Raw genomic sequence first — 19,777 nt, 5'->3', positions numbered from 1 at the left:
CTGATTGCCGCTCCCCCTGCTTGTGCTCTCTCTCTCTGTCAAATAAAAAAAATAAAATAAAATAAAAATCTTTAAAAAAATATAAAAAGGTAGAAAGATTCAGGCAGACCAGCCAGTACATGCCACTAGCCCTGATTAATTCTCAGTGGGTGACTGAGAAAGATAACATGATAATGTTTATGGAATGAAGGGGTTCTTGTGGTTTTACTTCAACATATCTGCCTTTACTCTTTTAAAAGCACTGATTGACTTATTCTTGATTTCAGCATGGAAACCAAATGTGCCCTTGCTAAACTGCAGCAAAAAGAAGAATGTGGTTCAAGGGAAAATTAAGAACATGGAAAAGATCAATCTATCTTTTATGAATTTATCTGTCCCCAAAGACCCCCATGCACCCCAGGCTTTGCCGTGGAGCAGGCTCTGCAGCTCCCTCCTTTGTTCTGTGCCTACACACAGCTGCTGTTCCCTGCCTGCCTATCTGAGGAAATGTGGACAGTTCAACTTGACCTAGACTCTGCTGCACACACAATACTAAAACAATCGATTAGATTATCTTCTCATAGAAAACTAATTATAAGTAATATTTCTGTTTTAAAATGTTCTATCAGAGAGTAAATGCTTACTTTTTTTCCTATCTCACTAAGGAGTTTGGCTAATAAACATAATTTCAAGTAATATACTATACAATTTATCTATTTATAATAAAATTTCACATAAAGAGCATCAAGTAACATGAAGAGAGGCATTTTACATAATAGAAAGCATAATCAGTCAAAACAGCAGAGTATTAAGTATGCAAAAATGTTGTGGAACATAAGTGAAGAAATATATACCTATACTGGATTATACATAAAATATTTCTATAATGATATATTTTAAGTTAACAATACTAATTGCTTTTGGGATGTAAATGGGTAAGATGGAAACCTTTTACGTATACCCCTTTGAATTTTGAACTGTGTAAATGTTATTTCTTTTTCAAAATAAAAATATGAAAAACAAAAGAAGGTAAATCATCAGGAAGAATAACAGTAAATTGTGTATTATAACATAAGGAAGGTAATGAATAGTCCATATTCCCACAAAATAATAAAATATAAAACTACAGTTGTAGTGCCCCACAAGGACAAGCAAACAGATGACTGGAACAGAATATAATAGTTGTATATAAGAATTTGATGTATCGATTTAGGAAATATCATACATCTGTGGAGAATAGAAGTTTTAGTCAATAAATGTAACTGATACAATTAAGGATATAAGCTTCTTTAGGTACTTACTTCACTCTATAAATAAAACATAAATTCCAAGAAGATTAAAAAGTTGAATATTAAACTTTCAAACCATAAAAATTCAGGAAATATAATGTTGAAAATGTCTCTGAAAAGATTTGATTGGCTAGGAGATGCTCAACATATATGTATAAACAGCATTGCATTTAAAATCTATATCCTGTAGCAAATTAATTTTTATTTGTCCATTTGGCAAAGATTGTCTTCAATGTTCAAGATAATGTGTTCTACTAAGGAACACAGATATGTACATGACACGGTGGTTCTACCCAAGAGTGTAGTCAGAAGTTAATCAGAAGAAGATACATATAAAGCCAACTATAATATAAAACAAAACAACACAAATGATAGAGAAAGTTGTAAAGAATATAGACAAAAGAAAGCTTGATTTAGCTTATGGGATCATGAGCAACTTTCTAGAGGTTTTACTTGTTTGAGTTTTAAAGGATGATTTAAGATCTCGGCATGGGAAGATGACGTGGAGAGCATTCCAGGTACAAAGTATGGTATAAAAAGGTACAGGCGCAGAGAAGTATAGAGCAAGTGTAAGGCATGGTGACTGTTTTGGCTGTGCTATAAGATGACTAGGGTACCATGACAGAAGCTTGAAAAGGAGTAAAACTTTGCTTCTGGAAAAATGGAGATGTGCTTTACCCTATTCTTCCTGCTAAGTACAACTAAATTCTCTGGACCATAAGTGTATAGAAAACAAACATTAGGCTCTGAAGGGTGGAGAGAAGAAAACACACTAGCTTGGGACTTCAGAGTACAAGAAAAGACACAGTGGTGAGTTCCTTCAGTTTACTTTTTGGTATCTACCCCAGACTTAGAGCTGAAAAAGCTGGCAAGCCAGAAATATCCGGTGGCACATCTGGAACACTCTATCTGACGACAGCTGAATACACGTTCTTCTCAAGTCCATATGGAATATATTACCAGGATAGACTATATATTAGGCTGTGAAATGAGTCTAAATAAATTTAAATGACTGAGATCATGCAACCCTTTTATTAATTATATAATCTGTTTATTAATCCAACTACAAAAGAAATAATTTAGCAATCAATAACAGGTGGGAATTTGGGAAATATGAAAATATATGGAAATCAAACAGCTGCCTCCTAAATACCCAATGGCTGAAAGGAAAAATCACAAGAGTAATTAGAAAATACTTGGTGATGAATGGAAATGAAGATACAACATATCAAAACTTATGGGATTTAGCTAAAACAGTGCTTGGAGAAAAATGTATAGTCGTAAACATCTATATTTAAGAAGTAGAAAGACATCAAATCAATAAACTAGTCTTCCACCTTAAAAAACTGGACAATAAAGAGCAAACTAAGCTTGTATCAAGCATGAGAAAGGAAATAATAAAGATTGTAACAAAAATAATTAGAGAATAGAGGAAGGAAATAGAGAAAACCCATGACACCAAAAGTTGATTCTTTGAGAAAAGATGAACAAAATTGACAAATAAAAGCATGATAGATGCTATTATTATCACTGTCATTATTGTTGGTGTTGCTATCATAATACTAGTAGTTACTTGGGGAGGCAAATGAAAGCCATATAATCACATTCCCTTCAGTATAGATGGGAATCCCTCCCACCCAAGTAAATGTGGTTTTGCTTTCTTTTAACTCACATCTCATCAACTTTTATTGAAATTCTCAGCACTCTTGGGCCATTATATGATTTTATATCTCTCCTCGTCTTCTCACACATTTATTAAGAAATTCTCATTTTATGATGTATCCAACTTGTAAAACATCTTTTCCAAATAATACATAATGTTAAATGACTAACTGTTTGTGGGCATCTGAGAATTGACTATCAGGGACAATGAGCATACTTCTAAGTGTGCAGAGGGAGTAAATTTACACAGTAAAATTCATAAACAAATTATATGTTCTTTGAAAAAAAATTATAAGACTAAATTCCAATCATGTAGAATGTTTCATTTTATCTTGGAAAGTATGGAAAATGAAATAGGAGAGGGGCCCAACTGGCTCAGTCGGTGGAGCATGTGACTCTTGATCTCAGGGTTGTGAGTTCGAGCCCCACACTGGCTGTAGGAATTGCTTAAAAATAAAATCTTAAAAAAAGGAAAAGAAAAAATATAGGAGCTATCTTCCTGCTTTTAATATATAAAGATCATCTCCTATTTCCAAGTGGATTGTGCTTCCAAAGTTCATTTTTAATTATGGTGTTTTCAAAGCAAAATGCACTTTTCCATGGAAGTTATCTTATTAATGGTGATTGCATTTACAAGATGGCTTAAAGAAGCTAGTATATTAGAGACAAACTACATTTGTGATTTTTTCTGATCAAGTAATTCTAAGTCCACATTTAGGATATAGCTGACATTGACCTACTTAATCTAAGGAACATCAAATGCTAGACATAGTTAAGTACACCTCAAATCAATTCTATATGATCTTTCCTTCTTTCTTTTCATGCACTCTTTTTCTAATTACAAAGATAATACAGGCTTATTTAAAAAAAACTTTTACATAAATGAGATTATTCTCTCTATATGTCTCTGCATATCTATGTATAGATATATCTATATATATCTAGATATCTAGATAAATCTGCCATTTCCACTTAGTAGTATAGCATAAGTGTGTTTCCATATCATTAAATATTCTCGTACAACATATATTTTAATGGATCCATGCACATCATAGCCAGTGATGTATCTACTTACCAATTATTAAAGATGTGTTATTTACAGTTTTCCACTATTATAAGTTATGTTATGATCACTTTCATCTTTTAAATATCACAAATATTTAGACTTTACAAATATGTTTAGATAAATACATAGCCATGGTGCCCTCAAAATTTGTGCCTGAATCCTGAATTCTAACCCATGTGGCAAAGCTAAGAGCCCAAAAGCAAAAGAGACCAAGGTGCTATTCCTGAATCCACTTCTCCGAATCTCTCCACTTCTCTGAATGTCAGCCTCCTCAAAGGACGGCCTTGCATTAGGTCATAAAAAGTCTTCTTATGGAGACTGGAATAAAATGATTAAGAATGCCTTCTTATTTGAGAAAAGGTACTATCTGGCCCGATGCTTCTCTCACAATTCTACTTATAGAGAAGTCATGTTCTCTCCCTCCTAAAGGACACTGGACAAGAAGGGACATGCAGATGGGAGAAAGCAGGGCAGGAAAGAAGGAAACGGTTGCAATGTCAGGAAAGCAGAGGGGGAAGAGGAATAGAGAGGAAAATAAAATGGAATTGCTCTTATACTATGTTATTCCAGGTCACCCAAGTCATGGATAATACAAGGATGAGATGAGTAAGAGATTTCTTAGAGGAAAAGCCTGTGAGAGAAATAGCAAGGGGTGGGGGGCAAGGCTGAAAAAGCCAACAGACTGCAACGCAGGTCTCACGTGGTGTGCAGGAGAAAGAGAAGGAAGGAAATAGTGGTGGATGGTGGCATCTAGTTGGGCAAGCCTGCCGTGGAATCCTGAGCCAAGGTCTCCCATGAGAGGAGCCCTGTGCTTCCCAGTGATGGGCCTGTTTTAGTTGTCCCTGCTGCAACCAGTCACTGACTGGGAACGCCTGTGGGAAGCAAGGCCTTGATACAAACAGGGTGAGAGATTTCAAAGTGCAGTAGCTAGAGCCACTGATCAATCACACCCCTATAGGTGGTGAACTGAAAGTCTCATTTTCATGACTGTCACACACTGGATACCACTACGTAACATAAATTCCAGAATAGAACCACTATTCTTTAAAATGGTGACAAAATTATAGGTTCTACCATCTAAGAGAATTTCAGCATTCCTGAATGTTGAAGAAATATTCAGATGTTGAATATTGCCGGTAGTTGAAGACTGCCAATAAAGAGAAATATCCAAACAGCCATCTGTTTGTTGCTAACAAACTTACTCCAGGAGCTTTTGTGCATCATAGTATCCAATTGGATGAACAGGAATGTTTGGAAGACCAACAGCCTCTGTAATTTCACGTCTATAAGCATATTCTGAAAAAAGTGGAACACATGTTAGTAAAAATTCAGTCTCTTTCAAAAGTTTGTCTGTAAATCACCTTAAACACATTCTTATATTGCATCTACTAGAACTGTCATAATAAAAAGACAATTTTGAATGTCAGTATGTGGAACAACTGAAACTCTCCCACCTACCTTGCAAGAGTGTAAAAATATACAGTCATTTTGGATAACTCTTTTGAAAAGTAAGGTTATACAGAATTGTGCAGGAGGACATGGCAATTACTCTCCTAGGTATTTCCCCAATGAAGAAGAAAATACATGTACACAAAAAGACAAAATTGTACAAAATTTTTCATAGCAGCTGCATTCGGGCAGCCAAACATGGAACACGGTACAGATGTCTGTCAACAGGAACAGGAATAAACAATCTGGTGCAGCACATATACTAAACTTGGAACAATACAGAGATTAGCAAGTCCCCTGTGCAAGGATGACATGTAAATTCGTGAGGTGATCCATTAAAAAAAATAAAAACAATCTGTAGTATAATCACACAGTAGAATTCTACTCAGCAATTAAAAGGAACAAACGATTAGTACACACAATAACACGGATAAATCTTAAATCGTTATACTGAACAAAAGCAGCAAGGTACAAAAGAATAGACACTGGGGGTGCCTGGGTGGCTCAGTCTTTAAGCGTCTGCCTTCAGCTCAGGTCATGTTCTCAGGGACCTGGGATCGAGCCCCGATTAGGGCTCCCTGCTCAGTGGGGAGTCTGCTTCTCCCTTTCCCCTCTACCCTTCTCCCACCTTGTGCTCTCTCTCTCAAAAAAATAATATCTTAAAAAAGAGAGAGAGGAAGGAAAATTAGAAAATATTGGCAAGATGGCAGAGGAGTAAGAGACCTGGATTTTGTCTGGTCCCAGGAATTCAGCTTGATAGGGATCAAACCATTCTGAACATCTACAAACTCAACAGGAGATCGAAGAAAAGAATAGCAACAACGCTCTGAACAGAAAAGCGACCACTTTCTGGAAGATAGGATGTCAGGGAAGTGAATCCGAGGTGATATTCAGGAGGATAGACGGCAGGGGAGGGGTCTTCCATCGGCTGCTTCTTGCAACAGAAAGATCAGCAGATCACAAAATCAGAACTTTTAGAAGTCGGCTCCGCTGAGGGACGTCGCTCCAGTGGCTAAGCGGGGGGTGGAACCCTCTTGGGACAGTGTGGTCTCAGGACTCTCGGGGTCACAGAAAGACCAGGGGTTCCTAGGTGCAGCAGAGCTCCCAGGTATCCGAGCGGGGAAGCCGGCTGCAGAGATGGAGCCAAGGAGCGGGCTTTCAGCTCAGGGTTGCCATAAACCGTGATCCGCGCTGCAGTCGGGCCACTTCTCCTCCAGCAGGAACGCAACAAGCGGCAGAGCTGGGGATACTCCCCTTCCTCCCCTGGGAGGAGCGGCATGGGAGCGCACGGCAGGGATCTGCTGGGTTTGGAGACTCAACACGGGGTCGGGTGCCAGAGATAGAAATGCTCGGTCACAGGCCAGGGGAGCATGTAGTGCGACCGGAGACCAGGGAGACGGGAGTGACTGACTGCTTTTCTCTGCAGGCTTACTGAGGAGTGGGCCCCCGAGTTCTTGGCTCCTCCGGGGCGGATATTGGGAGGCCGCCATTTTCACTCTCGTCCTCCAAAGCTGTACGGAAAGCTTGCAGGGAACAAAAGCTCCTGAGAGCAAACCCAAGCTGATTACTTAGCCTGGACCAGCAAGGGTGGGGCAATTCCGCCTCCAGCAAAGACATTTGGGAACCATGGCAACAGGCCCCTTCCACAGAAGATCCGCAAGAAAGCTGGCCAAGACCAAGTTTACAGATCAATGAGAACGGCAGAGTTCCAGCGCTAGGGGAACACTGCACATAGAATTCATGGCTTTTTCCCCATGATTCTTTAGTCTTTCAAAGTTAATTTTTTTAACTGTCTTTTCTTTTTTCTTTTTTTTGAGTTTTTCTTTTTCCCTTTTTCAACCAATATCGTATCGATCAGTTTTTTAAAAAATATTTTTTATTTTTCATTTTTAGAATCATATTCTATCCCTTCATAGTAGTTACCCTTATTTTTGGTGTATATATATATATATAAGTTGTTCTCTCTTTAAAATTTTGAGATACAGTTTCTCATAACAGATCAAAATATACCCTAAATCTCTAGTGTATGACTTTGTTCTAGTCTCCTGCCTGATCACATAATCTCTTTTTTTATCCTCTTCTTTCTTTTTTCAACCAACTTGTTATCTTATCAATTCCTTTTATAAAATCTTTTATAATTTTCATCTTTACAGTCATATTCCATCCCTTCATCATATTAACCCTTATTTTTGTACATATATAAGTTCTCCTTTCTTTAAAACTTTGGGAGGCACTTTCTTCTAACAGACCAAAATACGCCCAAAATCTAGAATGTGGCACTGATCTATGCACCCGCCTGATCATATTTGATCATATTCTGTTTTTTTGTTCTGTTTTGTTTTTGTTTCTTTTTATCTTTTTCTTTTTTCTTTCTTTCCCTTTCTTTCCCCCCAGTTTCAGGTCTTTCCTGATTTGTTTACTGTATATTTTCTGGGGACGTTGTGACACTGTTAGCATTTTGTTCTCTCATTCATCTCTTCACCGCTGGACAAAATTACAAGATGGAAAAAAAATCACCTCAACAAAAAGAACAAGAGGCAGTACCGACTGCCAGGGACCTAATCAATACGGACATTAGTATTGTCAGAACTAGAGTTCAGAATGATGATTTTAAAGATACTAGCTGGGCTTGGAAAAAGCATGGAAGTTATTAGAGAAACCCTTTCTGGAGAAATAAAAGAACAAAAATCTAACCAAGTCTAAATCAAAAAGGGTATTTTTGAGGTGCATTCAAAAAGGGAGGCTCTAACTGCTAGGATAAATGAGGCAGAAGAGAGAATTAGTGATATAGAAGACCAAATGATGGAAAATAAAGAAGCTGAGAAAAAGAGAGATAAACAACTACTGGATCATGAGGGCAGAATTCAAGAGATAAGCGATACTGTACCATGAAGCAACATTAGAATTATTGGGATCCCAGAAGAAGATGAAAGAGAGAGAGAGAGGTGCAGAAGGTATATTGAAGCAAATTATAGCAGAGAACTTCCCTAATTTGGAAAAGAAAATAGGCAACAAAATTCATGAGGCACAGAAAACACCTCTCAAAATCAATAAAAATAGGTCAACAACCTGACATCTAATAGTAAGACTTATGAGTCTCACAGACAAAGGAAAATCCTGAAGGCAGCTCAGAAGAAGAAATCTGTAACCCACAATGCTAGAAACATTAGAATGGCAACAGACCTATCCACAGAGACCTGGCAGGACAGAAAGGACTGGCATGATATCTTCAGAGCACTAAATGAGAAAAATATGCAGCCAAAAACACTATATCCAACTAGGCTGTCATTGAAAATAGAAGGAGACATAAAAAGATTCCAGTACAACAAAAACTAAAGGAATTGCAAACACAAAACCAGCCCTACAGGAAATATTGAAAGGGGTCCTCTAAGTAAAGAGAGAGTCTAAAAGCAACATAGACCAGAAAGGAACACAGACAATATACAGTAACAGTCACCTTACAGGCAATTAAATGGCACTAATTTCATATCTTTCAATAGCTACCCTGAATGAAAATGGGCTAAATGCCCCAAATAAAAGACAGAGGCTATCAGATAGGATAAAAAAACAAGACCCATCAATATGCTGTCTGCAAGAGATTCATTTTAGACCCAAAGACACCTCCAGATTGAAAGTGAGGGGGTAGAAAACAATTTACCATGTTAATGGACACCAAGAGAAAGCTGGGGTGGCAATCCTTCTATCAGACAAATTAGATTTTAAAACAAAGACTGTAATAAGAGATGAGGAAGGACACTATACACTACTTAAAGGGTTTATCCAAAAAGAAGATCTAACAATTGTAAATATCTATGCTCCTAACATGGGAGCAGCCAATTATATAAGGCAATTAATAACAAAAGCAAAGAAACACATTGACAACAATACAATAATAGTGGGGGACTTTAACACACCCATCACTGAAATGGACAGATCATCTAAGCAAAAGATCAACAAGGAAATAAAGATTTTAAATGACACACTGGACCAAATGAACTTCACAGATATATTCAGAATATTCCATCACAAAGCAACAGAATACACCTTCTTCTCTAGTGCCCATGGAACATTTTCCAGAATAGATCACATCCTAGGTCACAAATCAGGTCTCAACCGGTACCAAAATATTGGGATCATTCCCTGTATATTTTCAGACCACAATGCTTTGAAACTAGAACTCAATCACAAGACGAAAGTCAGAAAGAACTCAAATACATGGAGGCTAAAGAGCATCCTACTAAAGAATGAATGGGTCAACCAGGAAATTAAAGAAGAATTAAAAAATTCATGGAAACAAATGAAAATGAAAACAAAATTCTTCAAAATCTTTAGGATACAGCAAAGGCAGTCCTAAGAGGAAAGTATATAGCAATACAAGTCTTTCTCAAGAAACAAGAAAGGTCTCAAATACACAACCTAACCCTACACCTAAAGGAGCTGGAGCAAGAACAGCAAATAAAGCTTAGACCCAGCAGAAGAAGAGAAATAATAAAGATCAGAGCAGAAATCAATGAAATAGAAACCAAAAGAACAGTAGAACAGATCAACGAAATGGGGAGCTGGTTCTTTGAAAGAATTAATAAGATTGATAAACCCCTGGCCAGACTGATCAAAAAGAAAAGAGAAATGACCCAAATCAAAAAATCATGAAAGAAAGAGGAGAGATCACAACCAACACCAAAGAAATACAAACAATTATAAGAACATCTTATGAGCAACTCTTTGCCAGCAAATTAGACAATCTGGAAGAAATGGATGCATTCCTAGAGATGTATCAACTACCAAAACTGAACCAGGAAGAAATAGAAAACCTCAACAGACCTATACCCACTAAGGAAATTGAAGTAGTCATCAAAAATCTCCCAACAGACAAAAGCCCAGGGCCGGATGGCTTCCCAGGGGAATTCTACCAAACATTTAAAGAAGAATTAATACCTATTCTCCTGAAACTGTTCCAAAAAATAGAAATGGAAGGAAAACTTCCAAACTCGTTTTATGAGGCCACCATTACCTTGATCCCCAAACCAGACAAAGACCCCATCAAAAAGAATTACAGACCAATATCCTTGATGAAAATGGATGCAAAAATTCTCACCAAAATACTAGCCAATAGGATCCAACAGTATATTAAAAGGATTCTTCACCACGATCAAGTGCGATTTATCTCTGGGCTGCAAGGTTGGTTCAACATCCACAAATCAATCAGTGTGACACAATACATTAATAAAAGAAAGAATAAGCACCATACGATGCTTTCAATAGATTCAGGAAAAGCATTTGACAAAGTACAGCACCCTTTCTTGATCAAAACTGTTCAGAGGATAGGGATAGAGCATACATACCTCAATATCATAAAAGCCATCTATGTAAAACCCACAGCGAATATCATTCTCAATGGGGAAAAAACTGAGAGCTTTCCCCTTAAGGTCAGGAACACGGCAGGGATGTCCACTATCAACACTGCTATTCAACATGGTATTAGAAGTCCTAGCCACAGCAATCAGACAACAAAAATAAATCAAAGGCATCGAAATCAGCAAAGAAGTCAAACTCTCTCTCGTTGCAAATGATATGATACTTTATGTGGAAAACCCCATAGACTGCACCGCAAAACTGCTAGAACTCATACAGGAATTCAGTAAAGTGGCAGGATATAAAATCAATGCACAGAAATCAGTAGCATTCCTATACACCAACAACAAGACAGAAGAAAGAGAAATTAAGGAGTCGATCCCATTTACAGTTGCACCCAAACCATAAGATACCTAGGAATAAATCTAACCAAAAGGCAAAGAATCTGTACTCAGAAAACTATAAAATCTTATGAAAGAAATTGAGGAAGACACAAAGAATTGGAAAAACGTTCCATGCTCATGGATTGGAAGAACAAAGATTGTGAAGATGTCAATTCTACCTAGAGCAATCTATACATTCAATACAATCCCCATCAAAGTACCATCCACTTTTTTCAAAGAAATGGAACAAATAATCCTAAAATTTGTATGGAACCAGAAAAGACCCCGAATAGCCAGAGGAATGTTGACAAAGAAAAGCAAAGCTGGCGGCATCCCAATTCCAGACTTCAAGCTCTATTACAAAGCTGTCATCATCAAGACAGAATGGTACTGGTACAAAAACAGACATATAGATCAATGGAACAGAATCGAGAGCCCAGAAATGGACCCTCAACTCTATGGTCAACTCATCTTCGACAAAGCAGGAAAGAATGTCCAATGGAAAAAAGACAGTCTCTTCAACAAATGGTGTTGGGAAAATTGGACAGCCACATGCAGAAGAATGAAACTGGACCATTTCCTTACAACACACACAAAAATAGACTCCAAATGGTTGAAAGACCTAGATGTGAGACAGGAGTCCATCCAAATCCTAAAGGAGAACACAGGTAGCAACCTCTTCGACCTCAGCCGCAGCAACTTATTCCTAGAAACATCACCAAAGGCAAGGGAAACAAGGGTAAAAATGAACTATTGGGATTTCATCAAGATAAAAAGCTTTTGCACAGGGCGCCTGGGTGGCTCAGATGGTTAAGCATCTGCCTTCGGCTCAGGTCATGATCCCAGGGTCCTGGGATCGAGTCCCGCATCGGGCTCCGTGCTCCTTGGGAGCCTGCTTCTCCCTCTGCTTCTCTCTCTCTCTCTCTCTCCCCACCTCTGTCGCTCATGAATAAATAAATAAAATCATTAAAAAAAAAAAAGCTTTTGCACAGCAAAAGAAACAGTCAAAAAACCAACAGACAACCGACAGAATGGAAGAAAATATTTGCAAATGACATCAGATAAAGGCCTAGTATCCAAAATCTATAAAGAACTTATCAAACTCAACACCCAAAGAACAAATAATCCAATCAAGAATTGGGCAGAAGACATGGGCAGACATTTTTTCCAAAGAAGACATCCAAATGGCCAACAGAGAGATGACAAAGTGCTCAACATCGCTCGGCATCAGGGAAATCCAAATCAAAACCTCAATGAGATACCCTCTCACACCAGTCAGAATGGCTAAAATTAACAAGTTAGGAAACAACAGATGTTGGCGGGGATGTGGAGAAAGGGGAACCCTCCTACACTGTTGGTGGGAATGCAATCTGGTGCAACCACTCTGGAAAACAGTATGGAGGTTCCTCAAAAAGTTGAAAATAGAACTACCCTATGACCCAGCAATTGCACTACTGGGTATTTACCACAAAGATACAAATGTAGGGATCTGAAGGGGTACGTGCACCCCAATGTTTATAGCAGCAATGTCCACAATAGCCAAACTGTGGAAAGAGCCAAGATGTCCATCGACAGATGAATGGATAAAGAAGAGGTGGTATATATACACAATGGAGTATTTGCAGCCATCAAAAGGAATGAGATCTTGCCATTTGCAATGATGTGGATGGAACTGGAGGGTGTTATGCTGAGTGAAATAAGTCAATCAGAGAAAGACATGTATCATATGACCTCACTGATATGAGGAATTCTTAATCTCAGGAAACAAAGTGGAATTCCTGGAGTGGTGAGGGGTGGGAGGGAGGGGGTGCCTGGGTGATAGACGTTGGGGAGTGTATGTGCTATGGTGAGCGCTGTGAATTGTGCAAGACTGTTGAATCACAGATCTGTACCTCTGAAACAAATAATGCAATATATGTTAAGGAAAAAAAAAGAAGAAGATAGCAGGAGGGTAAGAATGAAGGGGGGGATATCAGAGGGGATGAACCATGAGAAATGATGGACTCTGAAAAACAAACTGAGGGTTCTAGAGGGGAGGGTGGTAGGGGGATGGTTAGCCTGGTGATGGGTATTAAAGAGGGCACATTCTGCGTGGAGCCACTGGGTATTATACACAAGCAATGAATCATGGAACACTACATTAAAAACTAATGATGTAATGTATGGTGATTAACACAACATTAAATGAGTAAAAAAAAGAAAAAAATAAATAAAAATATGAGTTATTTTTCTACTTTTTCTTCAAATTTTAAATTAATAAGAACTTTAGGTGATTGCAAAAGTATATCCTTTTTATGGGTAAAATGACATAATGATATGCGATGTGGGCTTTATTTAAAATTTTTCCTAAGTAACAACAAAAAAGGGAGGATAAGAGATGAAACAAAATTGATAAAATATGTTGATAATTACCACTATTTTTGTGCATGTAAGAACTGTTCCATAATAAAAAGTAAAACTAAAAGGAAAAGAAAAGAAAAAAAAAAGGCACAAAAGGGAATTCAATAAATATAAGTCCCATAGGGATACCAGGGATACCATTTTCCTCCTCCTAATACTATCATTTAAATTTAAGGATAATCAACAGAAATATTCCAGTTAAGTTCATTTTATGTTCATAATCTTAGTTTTGTAAAACAGATTAAGAGAAATTATATAGAATTTTTTAATTTGGGAATAAAAAGTAAGTGAAATTCAGGTATATTTATGTGATTTTATTATAGAAGAATATGTATTGTTTAAAAAAATATCATGACAGTTCCAAGATTTACAAAGCCAAAATACATAAGCTTTAAAGGAGTTTACAATTTGACAGAAAAACCAGATGAAGAATAAATATGAAAATGCCACAGATAATTTGGTGACCTATTTTTTTAATTTTTTATTTTTTACTGTGTGGTATAACAGATTTTATTTTATTCTATTATTAACATATAATGTATTATTTGTTTCAGGGGTATAGGTATTCAGGGGTATAGGTTTGTGATTCATTAGTCTTACATTGTGTTAATCCAGCGCTCACCACAACACATACCTCCCCTACTCTCAATCACCCAGTTACCCCATTCCCCCACCCCCCTTCCCTCTAGCCACCCTCAGTTTGTTTCCTAAGATTAAGGGTCTCTTATGGTTTGTCTCCCTCTCTGGTTTCATCTTGTTTCATTTTCTCCTTTCTTCCCCTATGATCCTCTGCTATGTTTCTTAAATTCCACATATCAGTGAGATCATATAATTGTCTTTCTCTGATTTACTTATTTTACTTAGCATAATACCCTCTAGTTTCATCCACGTCATTGCAAATGGCAAGATTTCATTCTTTTTGATGGCTGAATAATATTCCAGTGTGTGTGTGTGTGTGTGTGTGTGTGTGTGTGTGTGTGTGTGTGTGTGTGAGTGTGTGTACCTTTTTGTCTTTATCCATTCATCTGTCGATGGACATCTGGGATCTTTCTACAGTTTGGCTATTGTGGACATTGCTGCGATAAACATTGAGGTGCAGGTGCCCCTTTGGATCTCTACATTTGTATCTTTGGGGTAAATACCCAGTACTGCAATTACTGGGTCATAGGGTAGCTCTATTTTCAACTTTTTGAGGAACCTCCATACTGTTTTCCAGAGTGGCTGCACCAGCTTGCATTCCCACCAACAGTGTAGGAGGGTTCCCCTTTCTCTGCATCCTCGCCAACATCTGTCGTTTCCTGACTTGTTAATTTTAGCCATTGACTGGTGTGAGGTGGTATCTCATTGTGGTTTTGATTTGTATTTCCCTGATTTGGCAACCTATTTTATCCAAGATATAGACTTAGCTAGTTTTAACCACACAAATTCAGGGGCACCTGCGTGGCTCAGTGGGTTAAGTGTCTGCTTTCAGCTCTGGTCATAATCCCAGGGTCCTGGGATGCAGCCCCACTTTGGGCTCCCTGCTCAGTGGGGAGCTTGCTTCTCCCTCTGCCCCTGCTCATGCTCTCTCTTGCTATCTCTCTCTTTCAAATAAATAAAATCTCTAAAAAAAATAAACCACAGAAACTCAATGATCACAGATTTTTGTAAACCTTATCAAATAGCTGAGGACATTAAAAATAAAGTGGCTCCCTTTGTTAATGATCTCCACTTTTACAGGGAAGCATTTCAGCCTTACACAAGCATGTGCATCCGGAGCCAGGCGGCTGGAAGCCCTCACTTACCTGGGTGGTGATCTGGGCAGACAGCCCGCTTGTCTCCCTTTCCTCCTGTCAAGCAGAGGCAGTAATACTACGAGGCTAATAGGTCTGTTAATACGTGTAACAGCTGTCATTCAGGAAACAGTCCTAGAAAGTTATCACTATGGTATTTATATAGCAAAGATGCAATAAGCATTTTCTGGACTTTATATTTTTTTTGTTTTTTAAAAAGATTTTATTTATTGAGAGAGAGAGTGTGTGGGCAGAGAGAGGGGCCAAGGGAGAGGGAGACAGAGAATCCTCAAGAAGACTCCACGCTGAGCATGGAGCCAGATGTGGGACTTGATCTCACGACCACAAAATCATGACCTAAGCTGAAATCAAGAGTCAGAGGCTTAACTGACTGAGCCATCCAGGTGCCCCAGGACTCTATATTTTAAATGTGCCATTTTGGAGGTTTATAGAACTTCTTTTCTGCTGTCCCTTATCCACAACTAGGAAATCCAAAAACTTAAAACCATAAATTTGGAGGGAATTTGCTTAGCATCAAAACCTGATTTGATGCAAACTCATTTGACAGCAAAATCTAGTTTGAGCAGACATGTGGTTATTCATATTATCATTTATTATTTACCTCTGCTTAGTATGATTATTCATACATTTTGTTGCAAAAATATTTATATGCCTGCTTCCTGTATCCTATCCCAGCCTCCTGAGTGTTAGGCAATATATAGGATATGCCCCATATTACTTTTAGATATCTGAAAATATAATAGTTCTAAAACCCATCAGGCCCAAGTGTTCCAAATAAGAGATAAGGGACATAAGCCAATAATTTCCAGAGTTTGAAACTCTTGAACTTACTTCTTAGATGCAAAGAGAATTTTGAAAAGACATAGTTGATCTCAAAATTCTTTAATAAAATCACTTAAAAAGGTTTTTTTTTTTTTTTTTTTAGTTTCCCATGATGATTAAGGTCCTATCACTCACCATTTGCTGGGTAACCAGGTGTGAGAGGGTCCCCTGCACCATTAAGATTTAAGATATTTCCACGCTGGACACCATGTCCAGGAAGATTCCAACCATCTGGATAGGACTCTACCCCAGGAGCAAAGTAATCAGCAGGATCTGAGTACAGAATGACTCCTTTGGCCCCTGCCACCTGGGCGTTTTTAACCTGGAAAGAACAATGTCTCTCTTATTTCAGGTTGGTTGTTCCAGATTTGATAATATCAATTTTTTTTGAAATTACACTTAAATGAATAGCCAAACTTTATTTTCAATCTTTTATCATTAGACCTACAACAAAGGACATCTCACAGAGAACTGGCTTTGCTTTTTCTTACTTCGGGTTCTAAAAATGGGCTTCTAAGAAAAAAATAAAATGATAAAATAAAAATGGGTTTCTAGGGATGGATCATCCCTCAGAGCTGTAGCTTTAGGAAATGTCCACAATAGTGATAGCAAGTACTTGCTGTTTCTTCCACTGGTCTAGGAGCACAAGAAGTAAGCAGACTCCACAGGCCAGATTTCTATATCTTTTATGACTTGGGGGGGGAATATTTTTGAAATTTAATTTCTCACAAAAGAGGAAAAAAATGAATAGATCAAGTGACAGTAATTTTTTAAAACTGCTATGTAGAATTTAGTTTCTCTGATTACCTATATTAACAATTCACATTAAAATTGAATTTAGTATTTTCAAAGATAATATTAAAAAACGAAGATACTGATGGCAACAACAAATCCAATGAATGCTTCTATGTAGACCACAGGCATATTTGCAGGTATGAAAAAATATGCTTTGTTCTGCTTGAACTTCTACACTGGTTCAAACTCCAATGACCCTATTTAAAACCCCTGTGTATAAGCTAGTAAACGTGTCCTCCCCATAAGGTGGCCGTGTTACAGAATATGAAAGGATCATGGTCCTCAGAAAATTTTAGGGATATGTTTCTACACATGTAAGATTTTTTTTATATTGGGGGAAGGGAAAAAAGAAATGATTTTTACCTTATTTCCTCTGAAAATTTTCCCGTATCTGGCAATCACAATCTTCCCAGAGCAATTGATTTTCATGTCCCTCTCTAGTTTAAGGAAGTCTTCAGTCTGTGCATAGTTAACATACACGAGATCACCCTGTTGAGACCAGGAATGATTTAGGACAAGCACGATTTAATACAAGGAGGTTTCTCTGCATGAGGGCGGTTTCACATCTTTGAATGAGGGAAGAGGCAAGAGCATGCAAGAGAGTCAGAAAAGCACAAGCCTCCCATAAGAGGTTCAAGGGAGAAATGAACTTGAATTAAGACAATTGGCTGAGTTAGAGATGTATGAATTTAACAGTAAGCTTTGTTTATATATGTCTCCTCTAGAGTGGCTATAATGCTATAGAAGTGTTCCCCCCAAAATGTACAGGAATATATATATTGCCACATGCAGTTTGAAGGGGTCCAGGCACCCTAGGTTAAGAAACCCTTGAGGACAGCTTCATTCTTAGAAGTTCCTTCACAACTAGAAGCCTAATGGGTCTCCACTACCACCAGGTAAGGAAGAAAGGTCAGGTAGTATAACTGCTTTATGGGTCTGGTTTCATATTATTAGTATGACCATGTGCAAATCTTAAAAACATCTCTGAGTCTCAGTATTCTCATCTGCAAAATGACCTGTTAGATGAGACCAGATTTCTTCATTTTTTTCTCACCTTCTCCCCAAATTAATTTTGGAACTCCAACATCAGCCCCTCATATATTTACTTGACATCTAAAATTGCTTATCATACCTTAAGTAGCTACAAAAATGCAATTTCCAGCATATTATAACTATTAATATTTTGAGAAGCAATTTTGCATCACTTTTTATATGCATCCAAAGGAATATACACACTATACTGATTTACTATTCCACATCATTCATTTAAAAAATACAGGAAGACACTCTTCAGTCAGAATTTTATCACCCATTTTCTCCTCGAACTTCTATCTTGTCCCCCTTTCCCCAAAGAATTTTACTCTAAAGTAAAATATATTTGTGCTGGGCATTGGGATGTGCTGTCCAGATTCTCCTTCGCTGAAGACATTCTCGTTCCAGCTGCAAGGGAAGGTTCTCTGCAGACAGCCTTCAGTTCTCAAGCCTCTTCAGGAATTGCCTCAGCTACAGACAACCACTCTGCTCAAAGTCATGCCCCTTCCTGGGATGTCACACAGTGCATGACTGATCAGTGGGGAGTATAAAGCCCTGGACATTTTAGTCCAACCCAGGACAGTTCTGAAGAGCTCTGCTGACTCCAGAAACGCCCTTCAGGTCAGCCAAGCCTGTCCCTGAGCTGTCATTGAGGGTCACTGCTCCCTCTGCTCAATCCAGCTTCCCTTCCCTCCCCTGACACAACTATTGATCCCAAGAGAACACTTCTTAATTAATTAGCATGCTACATTCCATTTCAGTGTCTGTCACCTAGGATTTGGGAATGCTTGGAAGTCTTTTCTTGATCACTGCCAAACTTCCTTTGATTAAGATTATACATATATGTGTGTGTATGTGCATATATATGTGTGTATGTGTGTGTGTGTGTGTGTGTATTGAAGTTTTTAAAATGTCTTGTCACAAGGACGTATGCGCTAAGAAAATTCTTTAGGAGTAAGCTAATTATTAGTAGTAGATTGTGTCTAACAATATTACAAATTTGTGTAAATGATACCCAAGCACAAAATTTTACTTGAAATATATTTCTTAATGCTATTAGATGTTAAAACATCAGGTCACTGGATGAATAAATTGTTGCTAGAATGAGACAGGACTCCACATTAGTTCTATTCACATTTTGTTTTTAGACCTAATTTCTGAGAAACCTTGAGATGGGAGTGAAAGAAGTTTTGTTGCAGAATTTTCACTAAGTTATTTAAACTCTTTCCAAGTTAGAATGCCCAAATCACAGACACTGATCTATTATCTGAGTTAATTCTCCTGATGTCAGCTAGACGCTCAACTAGGCTCATCTAATTTTGTTCAGTTGCAAACCATCTGACTTGCCAAATCTCTTATTACCCAGTGATGAGAATCTTCCACTATTGTCTCTTTGTCCAGAACCTCAGAGATAGTTACAACTCAGAGATATGCTTCATATTGTTTTAGGATGGGTGAGAGATGTCTTTCATTTGTAAAAATAAGAGAAAAATGATTATAAATAAGGAAGTGGGGACAAAGTACCAGCAGGACCTGACCATGGGCTAGTTCTCAGTCCAACGTAACTGCACCCTGAGAAATTGGTGGTGGAAATGGATTTCTTTAAAACAATCTCATGTCTGCCTTTGGAAGTCTTCACACATCCTAGTTTGAAGTCCCTGGGCTGGACAACTTCTCATATCCTATAGTTTTATTTTTACTGTTTCCCTCTTCGGCTACATTTCTCCTAGCATGTGCACAACAAATGTACAACAG

At 37.9% G+C, this 19,777-nt stretch overlaps 1 protein-coding gene and 1 pseudogene across 3 annotated transcripts in view; one reads left to right on the top strand and one right to left on the bottom strand.

The window, feature by feature from the left end:
• Positions 1-19,777, bottom strand: part of FOLH1 (folate hydrolase 1) — a 74,119-nt gene that overhangs the window by 35,742 nt on the left and 18,600 nt on the right. For 2 of the 3 annotated variants that reach the window (XM_028091710.2, XM_028091711.2), the window contains exons 5-7: positions 17,354-17,479; positions 16,331-16,517; positions 5,199-5,292 (exon numbers count right to left, since the gene is read on the bottom strand). In XM_028091710.2, the coding sequence (XP_027947511.1) occupies positions 5,199-5,292; positions 16,331-16,517; positions 17,354-17,479 (407 nt within the window). Of the gene's footprint in view, positions 1-5,198; positions 5,293-16,330; positions 16,536-17,353; positions 17,480-19,777 lie in introns of all 3 variants that reach the window. The other variant, XM_088017407.1, reaches the window with a different exon arrangement.
• Positions 5,694-5,787, top strand: LOC114199722 (U6 spliceosomal RNA; annotated as a pseudogene).

The sequence above is a fragment of the Eumetopias jubatus genome, unplaced genomic scaffold, assembly GCF_037043125.1.
Source record: "Eumetopias jubatus isolate StellerSeaLion01/CBP00866 unplaced genomic scaffold, mEumJub1_p1.0 scaffold_13, whole genome shotgun sequence".
Classification (NCBI taxonomy): domain Eukaryota; kingdom Metazoa; phylum Chordata; class Mammalia; order Carnivora; family Otariidae; genus Eumetopias; species Eumetopias jubatus.
Note: the sequence above shows the minus strand (reverse complement) of the source record. Positions and strands in the feature narration are given on the sequence as shown.